Source organism: Oryctolagus cuniculus, chromosome 1, assembly GCF_964237555.1.
Source record: "Oryctolagus cuniculus chromosome 1, mOryCun1.1, whole genome shotgun sequence".
Classification (NCBI taxonomy): domain Eukaryota; kingdom Metazoa; phylum Chordata; class Mammalia; order Lagomorpha; family Leporidae; genus Oryctolagus; species Oryctolagus cuniculus.
In genome coordinates this window covers 85,954,976-85,976,562 of record NC_091432.1, presented here as the reverse complement: position 1 = coordinate 85,976,562, position 21,587 = coordinate 85,954,976, and the positions used below count along the sequence as shown (strand labels likewise).

Here is a 21,587-nt window from a genome sequence, read left to right as displayed (position 1 = left end):
TCCATCCTTGTGAACCTCACTTTTCAGGTGCATTGCTGTCATTTCTCTCTTATACACACCTTCAAGTCCATGCCTCTCTCTCTTTCCATACTGTTTACCTGGAAAAACCACGACCCCCCACCTTTTCTCTGCTTGCACCCTGCTAAACATGATTGGAGAAGCACAAAATCAAGCTGTCTGCTTTTATTTTCAACTCATGACCATAAATTCAAGTGGACTGCAGTGCAGCCAGGCAGTCCCTGCACACGTGCCTGGTTTGCCTACCTTCCTGCTTTCCTGTTACTACAGATGAACCATCCAGGGCCGACTCCTGCACTGTGGATCAGATTCCACTCCTGCGGCTTTTCCCCTTTCCCAACTGTATTAACCTTTCCTTCTGCCCTAGATGGCTCCCATCGGTATGTGACATGCTACTATGTTCTTGTCTGTTTTTCAAAAAATCCTTCCTTGACAGCATATCTTTCTCAATCACTGCTCTACTTCTAAGCTGCCCTTTACCAAAGATATCACCAGAATTGTCTACACTGGTAGTGCTTTTTGCTCTTATAGGTAGTCCAAACAGGTCTGTGCCTCACCACTCTGCCAACGTGGCTCCTGTCAAGGTCAAGAATGGCCTTGTCCTTGCCAATCCCAGTGGTCAGTTCTTGGCCATAAAGTCAGCTTTAAAAATGTTTATTTATTTTTATTGATTTGAAAGACAGAGTGACAGGGAAAGAGAGAGTGAAAGAGACAGAGAGGGAGGCCGGCGCCGCGGCTCACTAGGCTAATCCTCCGCCTAGCGGCGCCGGCACACCGGGTTCTAGTCCCGGTCGGGGCGCCAGATTCTGTCCCGGTTGCCCCTCTTCCAGGCCAGCCCTCTGCTGTGGCCAGGGAGTGCAGTGGAGGATGGCCCAGGTGCTTGGGCCCTGCACCCCATGGGAGACCAGGAAAAGCACCTGGCTCCTGGCTCCTGCCATCGGATCAGCGCGGTGCGCCGGCCGCAGCGCGCCGGCCGCGGCGGCCATTGGAGGGTGAACCAACGGCAAAGGAAGACCTTTCTCTCTGTCTCTCTCTCTCACTGTCCACTCTGCCTGTCAAAAAAAAAAAAGAAAAAAAAAGAAAGAGACAGAGAGGGAGAGAGAAAGAGAGATCTTCCATCCACTGGTTCACTCCCCAAATGCCCACAACAACCAGGGCCAGAGCTGGGCCTGGCCACAGCCAGGAGCTGGAAACTCCACCCATGTTTCACACTCATGTACTTGAGTACTTGATCCATCATTATCTGCCTCCCAGGTTGTTCATTAAGAAGAAGCCAGACTGGAAGGAAGTTAGCTGGGATTCAAGTCAGCACTTTGATACAGGATGTGAGCATCCAATCAACAGCTTAACCCCTGCACCACAATGTCTGCTCCCCTCCCACACCCCCAACCAAGAGCAGCTTGGTCCTAAGAGTGGATGGACTCATGGGATAGGCTGTTTACAAAATCCATCTTCTTTGTTGACCCACCACATTAAGAAGCAAATAACCTCTGTGTTCCAAAACAGGCAATCTAGAGTGGGCTTTGAGGCCAGCCAGACCTTGGTTCTAATACCAGCTCTGTCATTCACCAAAAACTTAATGTCTTTCAGCCTTAGTTTTCTGTAGAAATGGAAATGATATTCATACCTAACCTTTAGTTGTTGTCAGAGAACAATAAATCAATGCACATAGAGTCTTGGGAGAGATATTATGATGTAAAAATCAAATGTTGCTTATTATTGGATGTCACGCACCCTTTACAATGGATAGAAACAGGCTCTTTCCTTTAAGACTTTTGAGTTACTGAAAGAAAAGACCAACCACAAAATATGTTTAAGTAGTAAGAATCTTAGTTTATATTCTAAGAGTTGGCAACAGGTTTTCTCTCTGTGTTTGGAGATGTCCCCTAAAATTCATATGTTGGAAACTTCAGCTCCACAGTTACATATTGACAGTATTTGGAGGTGACAGGGATTAGATGAGGCTCTGAGGGTAGCATCCCTAGGCTGGCATTAGTGGATTTATAAGAAGACGAAGGGATAGCGATGATTTTATTCCATCATGCCTTCCACCGTTATGATGCAGGAGGAAGGCCCTCACCTCAGGGCAGGTGGCTGCCAGCACTGTGCTCCTAAGGTTTCCCAGCCTCCAGAATCGTGAGCCCAATAAGCTGCTGTTCTGTAAAGTGTCCAATCTCAGGTATTCTGTTATAGCCGCCTATGACAAAGAGTGTGGCATGATGGTTCCACAGGGAGATTAGGGTCGGAGTCTGCCAGACTGCTCAGCCTTGCAACGGACCCTTCTTCTACTCCTTAGTTTGTTCGTAAAAATCGATGACTCACAAGCCAGGAATGTTCCTTCTGGTGCTTTAGTTATTTGCATTTCCTAATCAACTGGAGGTTAATGAGAACATAGTTTTCTCATTTCAATATTTGCTGTTGAAAATTTTTCTAAAATATATGATTCTAATTTTCTATCTTGTGAAGTAAGGCAGACCCAACAATAACGTTTCCTGTTAGTCAAACAAGTGCTTATTGGCAATTTAGTGTGTTTCCAGGGCTGTGCGGGGCACTGCAGAGAGCGGTGGTCAGTAAAGAGGCTCTTACTGAGTCTCAGGACAGTGTCCAAGGTGCCTATCTGCACCTGACTTTTACGGGCCTCTTATAAAGAGAGATTTTGCAGAGGGCCACTGAGTTATAATGGACAAGGTACATTTGTTGCTTTGCATCTCAGCTCCGTCATTTGAGAAGAGTCTCAGTTTCCTGACAGTAATCCTTATGTTATGGAATTATTAGGAGTAGCCAAATAAGTAAGTGTTAACTTCTCTCCACCATGGAGAGCTGGAGAATGCTGGATTATCCTTTTTTTTTTTTCATCTGACCCAGGTGGAGAGTGGGCCTCCTGCTGCCATGGCCCTTGCAGACAGCAAGAGGGAGTCCCTGCTCCTGTTTCTAGGGCAGCGTTGATTAGAGAGTGGGACATATGGGGAGCAAGCAGCAGGGAGCAAACCTTTATGTGGCTCACAGTGAGGATTTCCAGAGAAACAAGGCTAGGGTCTAATGACCACTATTCGTATTCCCTGACACATCGTGAGTTGAGTGGGTGTTTGGAAGCTAGCCTGGCTTTAATGTTATTTATTTGTGTATTGTATTCTAAACATGTTAAGCTGATTTTTATTATTTTGTAAATATATGTTCAAAATGAAGGAAAAAATAGTACAGATGAGTATGACCTGAAAACCGAAAGTTCCCTTTCCCAAACTATCATAATCGCCATTCCCAAAGTGACACCAACCATAGCTTCCTGTGTGTCCTGGTAGATACCCTTAGGTCACATTCAAACATGTATATAAATTGCTCAAACAAGTTGGAAATGTTATTATGGTTTCCAAATAAAAGACAGCGCATGCCTCAATTTAAACTGAGGCATGACTTTTCTGTTCAGTAGGGCAAGAAAAATATTTAAAAGTAATAGAGGAAGAAATCCTTATGAACTCTTAGAAAACAGTACAGTTTTAAGATGCAGGTGTTTAAAGGATTATACTTCAATTATGTGGAAAACTCATTTAAGGGGAACCCTCGCTCCTATCCTCGGTAAATGAAATGCGGTCATACAGCAACATCTGTTGTAATTCTGGGACCAAAGGAATGGAGCTAAGGACCCACTCTACATGCCTTTTGCAGTAGCTAGAAGATGTATTCTTAAGCACAATGCCAATGACTTGTATCCTGCCTAGTGTGTAGGGACTCCAGATGTGGGTTGGAACCAATCCTGCTGCAGAGGTTGTAGGGACAGCCGTGACTATAGGCTCTGCTTGGAGGGTAGGCCAGGGAGAGTGCCTTTATGTGCTGCTCTGACTCTGCCCACATCAGGGGATCCATAGTCACATCTGAGGTCGGGGAGAAGGGATGGGGGTGTCACAATGAAATAGTTCTTCCTGCCAGAGATGGGTGAGGGGCCAAATGCCACCTGGGTAGAACTTGTTTCCAACCAAGATAAGCTATCAATTCTCTTTGCAAGAGAGAGTTCCACCAATGCTGTAATAACAAATTAAGATGGTAACCAGAGCTCACCAGGATCTGTGCACGGCCTTCCCAACCCAGCTCCTGGGGAGGTCACTAATTTCAAGGATGACTCAAAGAAGTGGGTTGTGCCCTCCCTCTGCTTTCCTCTCCTCCCGGGAATTGCTCTTTGCATGTCTTCTCTGCAGAGAGCCTTGTGTCACCTGGAGGCCCTCTGCTAGTTCACTGCAGAGCAGAGTGGACAGGCAGTGCCAGCGCTTCCCCCTCTTCCCCGCCTCTCCCTGGAGAGCATGGGTAAGGCCGATTTAGAGGGAAACGTGGGGCCCTGGCTGCCTGAGCACAGCCTCACTCTCTTCTGTTACCCTGTCCTTGATCTCCACCTGTTAGGACAAGGCAGCAAACGGTACCAAGGACAAATGTATGCCCACCAGTAAGGTTTCATCAAAAAGAAATTTGTAATTAACTGGCCACAGCATTAGCTCCTGAGCTAAAGTGGCCCAAAGGACATTTCTCTCTCTTGGGGTTGAATTTTCTTTCCTCTTTACACAACCCGATTTCCTCATAATCCTCAACGAAAGGGAGAAAGAAAACACAGTTGATTTTCCTTAAATTAAAACCAAGCCTAGGTAACAGCTTTAAGTGTTTTATAACTTCAAGAAGATAAAAGTGGGACCTACAGGAAGATTAGTGAACTACAACTCAACTGAAAACACCATTACTTTTAGCAGAAACAATACAGCCCAAGAGGTGGTGTGGTATCAATTCTGACAGAACGTCAATGATTCATGTTGGTAAAAATGCCAAATCTCCTCTCTAAAAAAGTGAAATACCAGGGGAAGGCATTCTGATATAGCATGTAAAGCCTCCACCTGCAATGCCAGCATCCCTTATGGTTGCTGGTTCATCTCTCAGCTCCACTTCCAATCCAGCTCCCCGCTAGGGCCCTGGGAGAGCAGCAGAAGATGGCCCAAGTGTTTGGGCCATGGCCACCCATGTGAGAGACCCAGATGAAGCTCCTAGCTACTGGCTTCGGCCTGGTCCAGCACTGGCTATTGTGGCCATCTGGGGAATGAACCAGCAGATGGAAGATCTCTCTCTTTTTCTGTCTCTCACTTTCTCTCTATAACTCTGACTTTCAAAATAAATAAATAAATAAATATTTTTTTAAAAAAAGACAGCAAAATACCAATGCAAGAGATGCTGCTAACAAAAACAAGATGCTGGGGCTGGCGTCATGGCACAGTGGGTTAATTCTCCGCCTGCGGGCCAGTATCCCATATGGGTGCCAGTTCTAGTCCCCGGCTGTTCTTCCCATCCAGCTCTCTGCTATGGCCTGGGAAAGCGGTAGAAGATGGCCCAAGTCCTTGGGCCCCTGCACCCACGTGGGAGACCCAGAAGAAGCTCCTTGCTCCTGGTTTCAGATCGGCATAGCTCCAGCCGTTGTGGCCATTTGGGGAGTGAGTCAGCGGACAGAAGACCTTTCTCTCTGTCTCTCCCTCTCACTGTAACTCTACCTCTCAAATAAATAAATAAAATCTTAAAAAAAACCCAAGATGTTAAGTCAACAACAGGAGTCACTGTGCACTTACTCCTCATGTAGGATCTCTGTCCTTAGTGTGCTGTACATTGAGATTTAATGCTATAACTAGTACTAAAACTGTATTTTTCACTTTATGTTTCTGTGTGGGAGCAAACTGTTAAAATCTTTACTTAATGTATGCTAAACTTATCTTCTGTATATAAAGAGAATCGAAAATGAATCTTGATGTGAATGGAAGGGGAGAGGGAGTGGGAAAGGGGAGGGTTGTGGGTGGGAAGCCATTGTAATCCATAAGCTGTATTTTGGAAATTTATATTCATTAAATAAAAGTTAAAAAAATAAATAAAAAATAGCCGCCTGGTTCCTGTGTCTTGTAGAATAAAGGCACTTGACCCTTGGTGTAGCTTCTGTTCCACTTTCTATCACGGGAATGGATTGGTCTGATTTCTTGGCCCTCGTCTCAAATTGGCCAAATACAGGGTCCCTGGCCAGTGGACTGAAGGCTTTGTCGAGGATGACAAGGGTCAGCTCAGGGGATGCGGGGGAGGGCGCTTTGATCTTCCCCATTGTCGTTTGAGGTTTTGATCTCTGGGTAAAGAGGCCGTTAATCTTTGTAAACACAAAACATTTTTTGCTTTCTCCAATTTTCTGTTAATGGCGAAAGAATGGAAGCGAATAAAGTTTTACTGATAAAAAATAAAAATAAAAAATAAATAAATAAATAAAATGAAACAAAAAAAAACAAGATGCTGTATGAAATACATAACCAAATTGGCTCTGTCTAGTCACCAGCATCCCCACTCCTGCAAGATTTCTGTTACTAAGTATGGTACAGAGATGAAGGTTTTAAAGAATCATCACTCAAGGGGCCGGCGCCGTGGCAAAGTAGGTTAATCCTCTGCCAGCGGCCCTGGCATTCCATATTTGCACCAGTTCTAGTCCCAGCTGCTCCTCTTCCATTCCATCTCTCTGCTGTGGCCTGGAAAAGCAGTAGAAGATGGCCCAAGTCCTTGGGCCCCTGCACTCATGTGAGAGACCCAGAAGAAGCTCCTGGCTCCTGGCTTTGGATCAGCACAGCTCCGGCCAATGCGGCCAATTGGGGAGTGAACCAACGGACAGAAGACCCTTCTCTCTGTCTCTCCCTCTCACTGTCTGTAACTCTCTCAAATAAATAAATAAAATCTTTAAAAAAAAAAAAAGAATCATCACTCAACATCCTACCAAAGGAAATAAACTTAGACTGAGCCAAGAAGCTACTAGAAGGTGTACATGGACATGAATCAGAATAAAGAACGATTCCAAAAATACACACAGGGAAAGGTCCCTGCTGAGAAAAAATCATACACTTCCAACTTTCACTCTGCTGGATCTATTGAGTGAAATCAGACAAAATGCCCAGTGTTAAGATTCAGTTAAAAAAAAAAACACATTTGCTGCAATTGAAATATATGACTAAACTATTAAAAAAAAAGATGAATGTGAGTTTCTGCTGAAATGCAGACCACCATAATATTACATTTTCCACCCTAGCATCCTGGACAGAGGCCTGAAAGAGCATTGCTTCTTTCAGCGCCGCAAATAGAGTCTTCTTGGACTGCTTGGGGACCACTCGTCTTTCACATTACAGTGTTTTTTCCGAGAAGCTAGTGGCTTAGCCGTCAGCACAGCATGGGAGGTTGGAGGCGAGGCACAAGTCCCTGAGCTCTCACTCTGGCTTTGCCATTAATTCTTGTTGATTCTCCAAACCTTCCTAGGCTGTGCTGTTCTCTGTAAAATGAAAGGAATAGATGATGCCTTTGGGAAACTTACTGGAACAAATGCCAATAAGAGATTGTGGAAAATGGGTCCATTGTAATCATCTTTTTATCACATTGTATACAAGAGAACTCAACAAAAAGAATCAAACTTGATAGAAAGCTGGAGATGCACACTAATGTTGTCCTGTCAAACTGACAGAGTAGTAAAATGGACAGAACAGAGCTCTGGGATATAAAGAACTGACTTTGAATGTGAGTTTGACTTAGTCAGCTGGCCTTTCCAAGACTCAGTTTCCCCATCTGCGAAATGGAGCTGAGAATAACTACTTCCTAAGCTCTCAATGAGGATTTGAATCAAATGAAATAATGTGCATAGCAGGGGTTGGCACACAGACCTCTACTAGAAAAAGCAGCTTCTTCCTTTCCCACCAAACTCTCCCTGACCCTGACAGGCACCAGAGGGAAGTCTGCTCCTTCCTGCTTTTATGGGTATGGCGCCGCTGCTTATCACCATGCACCTGGCCCACATGCCAGGTTGAGCCTCCCAGAATTTCTGCTTCTCCTGCAATGAGGAGCTTAAACAAGTTGAGCTCCCCGCTCCCGCCACACCCCGGGGAGCGTAGGTGACAGCAGGATTCCCAAACTGCTGAGTAAGCACGTCTATCCTAGGAAGAAGAATGTTTTAATGGATTTGCCGAGAAGAGCCTCTCGTCCTGCAGCCACTCCTCACACATATGATGTGATGGCTGGCAAATCAGAGAGACAGCCGGATAAACTTGCAATGCAGCAATCATAAACAGCGCTGGCCCCACACTGTCTCCCTTCTGTTGGAAGTGTCAAGGGGTGCATTTCATTGCATTTGGAAAATGCACTCCAGATCTTTCAAATGAGTTTGAAAAATCCACTGGCTCCTGTCCTCGGGGTATTTTCAGGGGTGTAGGAAGCAGGAGTAGCAAAGGGACTTTCCTTCAGAAACTCCTTATCACCCCCCCCAACACACACACACTCTGGGTTCTCCCTAGCTGGCTTCCTGCAGGCTGCCCCACCCTCAGCCCAGAGATGCACTGGGGATAACAGGGCAGATGTTGTGTGCATCTGCCTCAAGGCCTATGACTCAGCAGCATGACTGAACCTCCCTGGCAGATAATGCAATTCTCCGAGGACAGCATGAAGCCAAGGTCAAAGCCCCAAGGCCTGGACACTTTCAGGACTTTCCCTGATACATCACTTGAAATGAAAGCCCCATTAGCCCACGCTGGGCCTCAGATACAGAGCAGTTTGTCCTAGCCAGGGGTGGGGAGTGGGATGGAGAAATGGGTTGAGGAGGAAAGATGCTTAGAAGCAGGTGGGCCAGGCCTTGTTTTGGCTAAGGCAGCTGTAGAGGGTCCCGTTGGTGGGTCTTGAATGACAACCCACATGTGGGAATTGCGCTGTTTGTTTTCTGGTCCTGCTCAGAGCTAGTTCACTGTGAAATCAATCATGAATGTAGGTTTGTGGCTGAACTACCAGAGCCTCAGACTGAATGCAGAGCAGGGAGTGTTGGAGAGTGAATTGAGGACCGAGGACTGGAGCAGGGTAGATCTAGGTTCAAACTCCAACTCTGTTGTTTGAGCTGAATGACCTTGAACAAGCTTTTCCAGCCTCTTTGGGGTCAGCTTCTTCATAATATGAAAGCACCTTTGTTGTGAGAATTTTGCTTGAGATAGTTTATATCTACATAAAAAAAGGCTTGGTGTAATGCCTGTACCTACTAAATTAATTTTTTTTTTTTTTGTAATTCATCTGATTCTGACCTGGCTCTAGGACAATGGGGTTAGCACACTTTGTTTCTGAGTGTGAGTTTCCTCATCCCACGTCAAGTCTTCCCATTTTGGATCCCACACTCAGTCTTCTTAGGACTTGTATCTTTTCTGAATTGCTAATACCAGTTGCCCACAAGGATTTTCCTATTCAGAAACATTGCCTCCTTGTCACTATGCTACACTATGCAACTATCACAATACTGCCCTACCTTGTCCTGGACACCTGCATCCCTGCAGACTGATAGTCGGAACTGGGGCCAGCAATCATGGTAACTGTTGCTCACCAGAACTGAGCTTCTCCCTCAGCCCCAGACATCCTTCACCTACACAAGATCAGCACCTCCCCCATGGGCATAACTGGACACAGATCTGGCTCCCTCTCCTGCTGGTCAGCCTTGCTTGCCCTGAGGATTGTAGCTGTATGACCTAGTGAACTCACAGAGGGGTGTGGTGATTCTTGGAGTTGGCTACCATAGACAGCTAGCCACTCCTTTGTCACAGTGGTCTCAGTTCTAAAATTTTATGATGGATGATTCCATTGCCTAGGTAATACGAACCCCAGAGGGCAAAATGAACTGACTTTCTTTCTCTTCCCAGTCTTCAGGCTTTAGCAAAGAAGCCTGGTACACTAAATGAAATGTTATGGGTGTGCCAAAAACATGGTGAAGTGTTGTGGTGGTGTCAGAAGCAGTTGTGCAACTAGGTATGTTGACACATGCAAAATGGCTCTCAATGAACGCAAAGAAAACACAGAAAACTTAGCCCTACCCATCATTCACCTATCCAGCCAACCAACCAAACATGCATCAGGTGTTTGCCATGGTACTGTGAAAGTAATGCAAAGTTGAATAAAACAAGGTATCTGCCTCTAGAAGCTCCCTGGCTGTTTAGCATTTAGGCCATCCTGATACAGAGTGATACATGTTTAGTTCAGGAGTCTCTTATTGTGACAGCACTGAGGTGGGGCTCTCCTTCAGACCAGGATGGCAGTGGGTAAGTGGTGATGACAAGAATAGATGTCCCAAAACAGGTGACTTAAGTTGTACTTCAAAGATGAGCAGGGAGGGCCAGTGCTGTGGCGTAATAGGCTAAGCCTCCACCTGTGGTGCTGTCATTCATTATGGGTGCCAGTTAGTGTCCCAGCTGCTCCTCTTCTGATCCAGATCGCTGCTATGGCCGGGGAAAGCAGTAGGGGATGGCCCAAGTGCTTGGGCCCCAGAAACTGTGTGGGAGACCCAGAAGAAGCTCCTGGCTCCTGGCTTTGAATTGGCTCAGGTACAGCCATTGCAGCCATTTGGGGGGTGAACCAGCAGTTGGAAGGCCTCTGTCTCTCCCTCTCTCTGTCTGTAATTCTACCTCTCAAATAAATGAGTAAATCTTTTAAAATATTGAAAAATTATAAAACACATGATCTAACAATTAAAAAAGATGAATAGGAACTGGCTGAATAGCAGGCCGCTGGTAACAGCAGGTCCCTTGAGTGTGTGAAAGCATGATTTTTTTTTTTTTTTTTTTGGACAGGTAGAGTTATAGACAGTGAGAGAGAGAGAGAGAGAGAGAGAGAGAAAGGTCTTCCTTCGTTGGTTCATCCCCTAAATGGCCGCTACAGCCGGCGCTGCACTGATCCGAAGCCAGGAGCCAGGTGCTTCCTCCTGGTCTCCCATGTGGGTGCAGGGGCTCAGGCACTTGGGCCATCCTCCACTGCCCTTCCGGGCCACAGCAGAGAGCTGGACTGGAAGAGGAGCAACCAGGACTAAAACTGGCACCCTTATGGGATGCCAGCGCCTCAGGCGGAGGATTAACCAAGTTAACCATGACGCCGGCCCAGTGAAAGCATGATTTGTTTGAGGGAGGTTGATACAATGAGGAAGAAGGCTGTTGTTCTTAGTGACTGGTAATGGCAAATGAGTCCAGATAGGCAGGCAGAGGTTGGGCCAGGAAGGGTTGTGTGTTGAGCTAGGGTTCACCTTTATTCCTAGGGCTGTGTGGAGGAATTGATTTAAGATCTTCTAAAAGGCAGCTAGAGTGACAGTGTGACCCACAGGAACAAACAGCTATGGGTGGAATTGCATTCAGATTTCCTTCAGAGAGCCCAATCTTCTCTTTGGAGATTCTCCCACTGAGTTTGATATTCTTATTTGGAAAATATACTCTGTTGCAATGTAGAAACTCTCTAAGTATTTGTTTTCTCTATGTTATCTTATTTTAGAGAGGATCCATGCTGGAGAATGTAGTCTGGGAATCTCTATGCCCATCTTGTTCCATCTCTTGTATTCCCAGCACTTGGCAAAATATAGATGTTCAATAGTATTTGTTGAATGAAAAAACAGCCAATAAATGAGAGGCATATCCTTAATTCAGTGGTAAAGCCAACATTTGTGACATCTGCATCCCACACCATAGTGCTTGGGTATGAGCCCTAGCTCTGCTCACCACTCCAGCTTCCAGCTGGTTGCACCCTGAGAGCCAGTGGGTGATGGCTCAAGTAGTTGGGTCCCTGTGGTCCTACAAGCCCATGTGGCAGACGTGGATTGAGTTTCAGGCTGCTGCTTTGGACTGCTCCAGCCCTGACTCTTGTGAGCATTTGGGAAGCAGGCTAGTGAATGGGTCCTCTCTGTGTGTCTCACTCTTTGACTCTCTGTCTTTCAAATCAAATGGTTAAATAAATAAATAATTTCAAAATACAGAATGTTAGAGTGCATTAACCTCAGCAGTGGTTGATATCCCCATCCTCAGAAGGCTCTGACCACCAAAGTAACTCTATCAGATTTTGGGGAAGGGGGTAGAGACTTAGATCGGATAAAGGAGCACAGCTCTGTCAGGTTATGGGTTCCTATTTGTATGTTCCAGTGTAGGAGCATACAGGAAAGTAGTAGCATCCTTATCATGTAATGCTGAATCACATTCATTAGATGACTAGACAAAGAAAAAAAGGGGAAAAGGGAGCTGACCTACCTTGTTCATACTAATGGCTTTATCCTCACCTGGAGAGGAGAGGACATGAGCAAGACAGGAACACAGTGTTGGGTGCTCAAAGATATTTTACCAACTTTCCACATGGCTAGGGCACAGGCTCCGTAAACGGCAGCTTGTGATACTGATGGTCCTTATTAAGAGGACCCTGTGAAGTAGGCTTTCTGATTCTCATGTCAGAGGCCAGGAAGTGATAGATTTTCTCAAGACTGCATAACTTATAAGTCGTAAATTTAGGATCTGAACCCAGGTCTATCGACTTCAAAGTCTATGTCCTCTCCCATCCAGCTGGTTGCTTTTGAAAAGATAACCACACTGGGCAGGTACTGAAAACAGCTGGGCTGACTTAATGAGGTGCAGGAGCTGAAGAGTGCCACATGTATCAGGGACATCAAAGAAGCCGTACCCCCTCTGGTGTTGGGAAAATGATGAATTCCAGCATGGGACAACCAGCTTCCTTCCTCCAAAGGCCATTTCTCACTGAGGTCCATGCTTCCAGCAAGCCCTTTATATGTGCAGCTCTCAGATCAAATAGAATCTCCTGAAATATATAACGAGCACAAACAAGGGAGAGGGGTTACTGTTGATGCTCTCTTGGGGAAAGCAAGCTTTCTGGCAGAGAAAAAGCTTTCTGGTTCATTATCCTCCTTTGGCATGCAAATTTTGTTGTCAAGATTTCAGCATAGCCTGAGTGTGATGCTCACAAACAGGCTTCTCCCTCCATTCAGTTAACAAATGCTTCTGGAAGAACTGTCATGTGCCAGGCTCTAGGCAAGGAAGATATTGCTCAGTTCTGTATCTTGTACAGAGCCCTGAAATTTCAGGACAGGATACAGGGGCACTCAATTCTGTTTAAAAAGAAAAGAGGTATATATACTCTTACATGTGCCAATGGATGGTAAAATTTTGGGGTTGCATTATGGCCCAATAAGTTGGGCATCTGCCTGTGATGATGGCATCCCATATGGGTGCCAGTTCAAGTTCCAGCTGCTCCACTTCTGATTCAGCTCCCTGCTAATCTACCTAGGAAAGCAGTGGAAGATGGCATAAGTCCTTAGGCCTCTGCATACATGTGGGAGACCTGGATGGAGTTCTAGGCTCCTGGCTTCAGTCTAGTACAGCCCCAACAGTTGCAGCCATTTGAAGTGTGAACCAATGGATGGACGATACCCCCCCCTTCTCCCCTCTCCCTCTCCTCCCTCCCTGCTCTGTAACTCTGCCTTTCAAATATAAATAAATCTTTTTTTAAATGACTGCAAAATTTTGAACTACAAAATTGAAATTAGATAATATTGTGTTGGAATTATCACTACTTTTTAGTTTCTTTGCAATTTTCTGTAATTTCTACAATGAATGTGTATTGCTTTTATAATCTAAAAAATATCCAATAAATACTATTTTAATAGGAAATCTCAGAGCCAAGAGGGACCACAGGGATCAATTTTAAAAGAATTCTTGCAATCTGTGCTTAGAAAAGCATATATCGCTGGTGCCGTGACTCACTAGGCTAATCCTCTGCCTGCGGCGCTGGCACCCCAGGTTCTAGTCCCAGTTGGGGCGCCAGATTCTGTCCTGGTTGCTCCTCTTCCAGTCCAGCTCTCTGCTGTGGCCCAGGAAGGTAGTGAAGGATGGCCCAGGTCCTTGGGCCCTGCACCTGTGTGGGAGACCGGGAGGAAGCACCTGGCTCCTGGCTTTGGATTGGTGCAGCGCGCTGGCCGCAGCAGCCATTTTGGGGGTGAACCAACGGAAGGAAAGACCTTTCTCTCTGTCTCTCTCTCTCTCTCTCACTGTCTAACCCTGCCTGTCAAAAAAAAAAAAAAAAAAGCATATGTCATGAGGGCTCCTAATTTTCACAAAAAGGTCATCTCTCCCCAACGACTGCCTCTGAGAAGGCCAATGTAAGGAATCCCTGTGTTATATATAAACTGTATCTGGGAAAACTACAACTCACAGCTAAATGTTTGCCCATATAACAAAGAGATCTTCATAATGCTCTGCATTTAGCAGGTCCTCAAACTAAAGAGGCCAAACAACTGAGCGTGGCTGATACACTACATCTAGGAATGCAGCAAGTGGCACAGCCACCATGGCAGAAGAACCATCAGCCTAATTGGCATGGGCATCAGTTATTGTTTGCTGTAATCAGACCAGCTGGATTGATTTGGTCTCTAGGATGCTGTTCAAAGGGGCCTCTGCAGGTTCCTGTCTGGCCTGTTGGACTACACACATGACAGATTGACTTGCTGTTCTATGGCTATCTGCCTAGAAAAGTGTGGTGCTCATGGGAGTTGGACCAAACAACCATCTCTAATAAAATACTAAGACATATCAAAGATTGCAGTGCACTTTATAGAGTACTGGCTCACTAGGGATTTGTATTCAATCCAAGCACCCAAAAAGTGTAGAAATTCTAAACCAGAGTAAATACAGCACAATACAATAAGGAGAACACTGGACTTAAATCCAGGTACAGGTTTATGGAGTGGAGGGTGGGGAGACAGCATTGTGGCACAGCTAGTTAAGATGCTGTTTGCGATGCTGTGTCATCCCTTATGGGAGTACCATTTTGAGTCCTGGCTACTCTTTTTCCTATCCAGCTTTCTGCTAAGTTGCCTGGGAAAGCAGAAAAAGATGGCCCCCCTGGGAGACTGTGAACGAGTTCTAGGCAGCTAGGTTTAGCCTAAACCAGCCCTGACTGTTGTGGCCACTTGAAGAGTAAACCATTAGATAAAACATCTCTCTCTCTCTCTCTCTGTCTCTCTCTGTCACTCTGCCTTTCACATAAATGCCACTTGGTACGCCAAAGTTAAATTAAAGTGCTTTGGTTCCAGTCCTGGCTCTGTTTCCAATTCCAGCTTCTGGATGGCATCAGGTGATGCCCTACATGTTTGGATCCCTGCCAACCATGTAGGAAACTCAGACTGAGTTCTGGGCTCCTGGCTTTGCCCTGGCCCAACCTGGCTGTTGCAAGCATTTGGGGAATGAACTGCAGGATGGCATCAATGGCTGGGGCTGGGCCTGGCAAAACCCAGGAGCCAAGAAATCCATCCTGCTCTCCCACATGGGTGACAGCGGCCCCAATACTTGGACCATTTTGTCCTGCCTTCCCAGGTGCATTGGCAGGAAGCTGGATCAAGAGAAGTGGAGTTGTTGGAACTACTCAATGTGATATAGGATACCAGCATTGCAAGCAGCAGCTTAACTCACTGCACCACATCACTGACCCCAAAACCGCTTACTTTCTTCAGGCTTAATATGAAAGAATTACTGGATGATGTCAAAGACCTGTTCACATTTCCCATATGTGCAGCCTATCATCTATTGCTTTTAGATACAAAGGTTCCCCATCCACCCGTCAGTAGAATGAAGAAACTGCATTCTATCTCCACTAGCTAATGGACACCTCAGACTTGGCATTTGGGGTGTGACTGATTTTGGGATAGATGTATATTCTACCACTGGGGAAGGAAAAAGCAAGTCCTCTGTAAAACTAAGATCTGGGTTATAAATTCAATCCTGAGTCATGATCACACCGGTGTCATCATTTAATCAACTGAACTGAATATCCAACATTTTTTATCTTCAGTGATTATATGAAATAACATAATCACAATATTGCTACATCCCTAAAAAGCAAAAATTTATTTACAACGGACTGGTGATTTAAAATCACTTCATTAATTCTTGCAGTATCCTTGAGAAATTGTTAGCCTTGTGTGACAAAAATAGGTTTTACTGATTAACCAGCAAGTGGCTTTGAAAGTAGGTTCCCCCCTCTTGACCCAATGGCTGAGTCAGCCCTTGGAACCTAGGAAAGAGATTTTGCAAGATGATATCTTCTGGATATGTGGAGTTAGACTCACAACATCCATCTTATTTTATTAATCTGAACTACATAGGTTCATGTTGAGTGTTTTATTAGCTTCAACTGAGAACCCTGCTGTTTTCTCTGATGCTTGAATTTTACACCTCAGCTTAAAAAAACCAAGTACCAAATGTGAAATGAAATTACATCAAACACAAGCACATCTGTTATTGAAACTCCTACACCATCCCTTGAGTCACAAGAAGGCCCAATGCTGTTCATGAAACTCAGGAGCTTAGGAGATAGTTTCCAGGCCTCTGGCCATACACAACAACTTATTCAGGGTTTTCAAAACTCTATCAAAGACTAAGTCCATGAAGAAGAAACTAAAATGTCATGGGAATTTAATGAAAAGGATAATACAACTACAGAAATAGGAACTGAGCAAATACTTTCCTCCAATGCAGTATGTGACAATTCGAACAATAATAGGCATGATAAGTTGAAGCAGAGTGAAAAACTTTTTTTAAACTTTTATTTGAAAAATATAAATTTCAAAAATACAACTTTTGGATTATAGCAGTTTTTCCTCCCATAACCTCCCTCTCACCTGCAAGTATCCCATCTCCCACTCTCTTTCCCATCCTATTCTTCATCAAGATTCATATTCAATTATCTTTATCTAAAGAACATCAACTTGGTATATACTAAGTAAAGATTTCAACAGATTGCACCCACACAGACACATAAAGTATAAAGTACTGTTTGAGTAGTAGTTTTACTGTTAATTTGCATAGTACCACACATTAAGGACAAAGATCCTACATGGGTAGCAAGTATACAGTGACTCCCGTTGTTGATTTAATAATTGACACTCTTATTTATGATGTCAGTAATCACCCGAGGCTCTTGTCATGAGCTGCCAAGGCTATGGAAGCCTCTTGAGTTCACAAACTCTGAACCTATTTAGACAAGGCCATAATCAAAGTGAAAGTTCTCTATATGTTGTGTGTAAAAATGCATTCATTAAATTAAAAAAAAAAAAAAGTGGAAGTTCTCTCCTCCCTTCAGAGAAAGGTACCTTCTTCTTTGATGGCCCATTCTTTCTGCTGGGATCTCACAGAGGTCTTTCATTTAAGTAAATTATTATTATTATTATTATTTTTTTTTTTTTTTGCCACAGTGTCTTGGCTTTCCATGCCTGAAAAAATTCTCATGGACTTTTTAGCCGGATCTGAATGCCTTAAGGGCTGATTCTGAGGCCAGAGCGCTGTTTAGGGCATCTGCCATTCTATGAGTCTGCTGTGTATCCCGCTTCCCATGTTGGATTGTTCTCTCCTTTTTAATTCTATCAGTTATTATTAGCAGACACTAGTCTTGTTTATGTGATCCCTTTGACTTTTAGTTCTATCATTATGATCAATTATGAACTGAAACTGATCACTTTGACTAGTAAAATGGCATTGGTACATGCCACCTTGATGGGATTTATTTGGAAACCCCTGGCAAATTTCTAGCTCTACGATTAGGGGTAGGTCCAATTGAGCATGTGCCAAACTGTACATCTCCTCCCTCTCTTATTCCCACTCTTAAATTTAACAGGGATCACTTTTCAGTTAAATTTAAACACCTAAGAATAATTGTGTGTTAAAGAGTTCAACCAATGGTATTAAGTAGAACAAAAAAAAAATACTAAAAGGAATAAAATATAAGTTGTTCCTCGACAGTCAGGGTGATCAAGTCATTGTTTCTCATAGTGTCCATTTCACTTCTGCAGGTTTCCTTTTAGGTACTCAGTTAATTGTCACCAATCAGGGAGAACATATGATATTTGTCCCTTTGGGACTGGCTTAGAGTGAAAAACTATCAAAAATTTAGAATTATAATTCTGATTTTTGAGAATCACTTTTTTAGAAGTAGGCTATCTGCATAGATGGACACTGAAGTCTATGGAATATTAGGATATTGTGAATACACAATTGATTGAATGGATGAATAATTGATAATGACCAGTGTGAGTGAGGACACTAAGCAGGTACTAGATCACATTAAGCTCCCAAACGGTACCTGTGTACCCTGATAGAGTGGTGTGAGCCAGCATAATGGATCTTTGGACATAAGAGGACTTAACTCTGACTCCTCCACAACCAACACTCTCCTGAAATGAACACATCTTCCTCTCTTGCGGGTCTGCCTCTAGAGCAAGCCATCCAGAAATCTAGAATCCTTGATTAATTGATTACATTTCACATTCACTCAATCACCAGGTTTTGTTTCATTCCAACTTTCAAATGCCTCAAGAGTCCATTTGCTTCTGTTTCCATTGCCTCAGGCTTGGTTGAGCCACCGTTGTTTCTCATCGAGATACTGCACCAACTTCAGTAGGTACCTGGTCTTTGCCCCAATTCATTTCCTGCACTTTAGTTGTAATGGTATTTTTTAAATCACAAATCTGATCATGCCATTCCCTGGTTAAAACACTCCATTGATTCACTAGTCCTAAGATAAAGTCTGGACTACTTAACATGACATACAAGGCCCAACTCTTATATGATATTTGCAATCTCTAAGTGGGCTTCCCTGTTTTTGTTTTTGTTTTGTATATTCAGCCATCCCTAGAGCTTTAGGGAGGCTGTTTTTTCTGCCCCTCTTCACCTTGATAACTACAACTTACTCTTCACATCTCTTCTTAGACTTGATTATATGTCCCCAGAGGCACCTTAGGCTGCCCATGCCTCCCTTGTTACACAATGTAACAATGCATTTTCTGGTAATGCCTGTGGAGTTCTGTTCTAGTTTAAGTACTTGAGAGCAGAGATTCTACCCTATGTATATTTGTATTCCTAGCATTTGCATGGTGGTTGCTACAAAGGTTAAGTATTCAACATAGAGACCAGTAAATGAATGAACGTAGGAATGAATGCCTAGTGGTGTTTAGAACAAGAATTTCTTATTTATTTATTCATTTGCAAGTCAGAGTTACACAGAGAGAGGAGAGGCAGAGAGAGAGAGAGAGAGAGAGAGAGAGTCTTCTATCCGATGGTTCACTCCCCAATTGGCCACAATGGCCGGAGCTGCCCCAATCCAAAGCCAGAAGCCAGGTGCTTCTTCTGGGTCTCCCATTCGGGAGTTCTTATCAGTTCAACTCTTATGGTATGCATGACTCCCCAGTGTTTGCTTTTCCCACCTGTACTTAAATGCCACCAGTGAGAAGGAGCTTACTTCCTTCCCAGGTAGCCCATTACATCTGTGAATACCTTTGTCAAGCAATTCACTTAGATTCCCAACAAAATATCAATATTCACCAACAATCTTCAGTGCCATGGAGCTGTTCCAGGACTCTCTCCTCTTTGGTGTGTCCTTCAAAGCTACATGAGGCAGATACTCTTCCACGGAGAAGTGGATTGGACCTCAGTTCTGATGCTCTCCAAGCCTTGCTCCTCTATCTTCTTCAGTGAGTCAGAAACCAGAAGGAACATTCCACCTCGGCTACAAGTAGAGGGTAGAAGTTTATCTGGTCACACCCGGAAGACAAACCAAACAACTCAGTGAACCACAAGACATTATCTTGTGATCTTCTCAACCAGAGATACCTTGCTAAGATCACCATTATCCAGGTGCGAGTGTAGCCGGATTCCAGCTACCCAAAAAAAAAACACAATCGTAGGTGACCTTGTGGACCATAGTAACTGGAGGGAAGTCTCCTCCTGGGCTTCTTTCAAGAGTTTGGCTCTGATTCATTTCAATTTTTTAGTTTGGGAGGCTCTTCTCCTTCTTGTTCCAAATAGTCCAAACATATTACAGTATACACTTGGGCTCTTAATATTCAAATGAAAAAACTCAGTGGCACTTCCAAGAATCCAAAAACTTGTTTGGAAGAAAGAACACTTTACATACCCACTATGAGAAAAAAGACACTTCTTTGTGTGAATAGAAGAGTACAATTTGCTAGAATAGAGTCCTTCTCTGATTGAAATGGCTGATGTTGAGAGAGTTGAGATTGTTATCCTGGGCTTCTTTTTTGTTTCCAGGAATCCTCACCAGCTCTGTAGAACTGGAAACTTTGAGTGACTTCAAAATCATTATTTCAAATTGGCTTATTCAACTAGGCAGAGTATTTATGAAGCTACTGTAGAATTTATTGATGTTAATATTTTAAGTATTCTAATAAATAATTTAAGCTGCTACTCTCTAAGGAACTGTGGAACAAGCACATTTTTAAGAAACCTAATGAAGTTAAAAATTATGAGGTCCATATCAGAATTCTCAGTGACAGGATTCTCACCTCTAAAGTCAGTCCATTGAGACCAAAATCAGAAACATGCGATCTTCCCAAGCAGACTTCCTTCCTTCCTCTTCATGCCCCTCAGAATGCTTTCTATTCCATCCAGACAATTCACTTCCACTGGAGGATAATACTCTCTTTACAGAATGTTTGTCTCCCCCTTGGAAGGCATCTCAAGACAAAGCCACATCTTATCCACCTTTTCATTCCCATTGATAGCACAAGGTCTGGCCAGGCTTGAGCTCAGGTAATGCTTATCGGATGAAGACAAGTGAGTCTAGATCTGCAAACTCACACAATACAGGGTTAAATCAGTACCCCAGACAAGAGTTGTCAGCCAAATCTACCATTCAGGCAGTGTATGCCCAGCTATATATGGATGGACAAAGGAAAAGGGAAATAAATATTTCAAGAGAACCGGATTCTCATCTGCTTTGGTATCTTTTTTAATGTAGTGACCCTGGAACACGATTTCATCTCCCTAGAGCTCAGTTTTTCTAGTGTGTGAAATAGGGCACTGTAAATCTTTAAAGTGGTTTGGTGAAAATCAGATGGCAAGTAGAGAACTGTTAAAGCAGTACCCAACACATAAGACTGTCACCATTACAGCAAAGTTAATGACAGACTTCACTTGCTATACAACATTGGATTCCAAACTGGTTGCCCAACTTATGGGATGACATAGCCTCTTGAAGGCAGCAAAACCATAATGGGCAAGAATAAGACTTTAATCCCAGATCTAGCACTCACTAGTAGTGATTAATGAGCAAGGTATATAACATCACTGAGCCTAGTTTTTCTCATCTGTAATAGGGAATCATAGTACATGCTTTGTTGGGTTGTTGCAGGGATTAAATGAGAAATGTCTTTAATATGCTTAGTAGAGTTCATTTCAGTAATAAAAACTCAATAAATGACAACATTCATGGTTTTTATAATCATCATCATTAATACTTAAAGCAGATGAACTTCTGGAAGTGACTTAGTCACATCTGCAAACTTCAATCTATGTGGAAACAGAATGAACTATGGGGAGGTTTTAAGAAGCAGTCATTTATATCAAAGGAAGAGTTTCCACCTGGAGCACGTTTCTCCTGGAAAAGACATGTGTACAAAGTAGGTAAGAGGGCAAAAGTGAAGCCATTGCTGTGTTCCAGTTCTAAAAGGGAGAGAGAAAACTAATCAGGAGAGACTGGCAGAAGTGAAGAAACAGAGGAAGGTCCTTTAAGGACTTGCTGAGATACAGCCATAAACAATACCGACTAGATGTGGATGCTGGGAAACCACAGAAGAGGGCTAAGTGGTGCTATCTGACTAAAGGAACTGGGCTGAAGTCCATGAGGCAAAGAGACAAAGATCCAGAATAAGATGAATTTCAGAGCTCTGATTATGAACCAGGAATAGG

The 21,587-nt window shown here is 43.8% G+C and overlaps 1 protein-coding gene across 29 annotated transcripts in view; it reads right to left on the bottom strand.

Moving 5' to 3' along the window:
• AMOTL1 (angiomotin like 1) overlaps positions 1 to 21,587 on the bottom strand; it is a 185,867-nt gene that overhangs the window by 148,110 nt on the left and 16,170 nt on the right. For 12 of the 29 annotated variants that reach the window (XM_051820632.2, XM_051820698.2, XM_070076967.1 and 9 more), the window contains one exon: positions 12,499 to 12,633. The exons of 4 other annotated variants lie outside the window; for them this stretch is intronic. In XM_051820632.2, the coding sequence (XP_051676592.1) occupies positions 12,499 to 12,583 (85 nt within the window). In that variant the 5' untranslated portion in view covers positions 12,584 to 12,633. Of the gene's footprint in view, positions 1 to 12,498; positions 12,634 to 19,202; positions 19,387 to 20,182; positions 20,468 to 21,587 lie in introns of those variants that run through there. 13 more of the 29 variants (XM_051820643.2, XM_070076937.1, XM_051820654.2 and 10 more) reach the window with 2 other exon arrangements.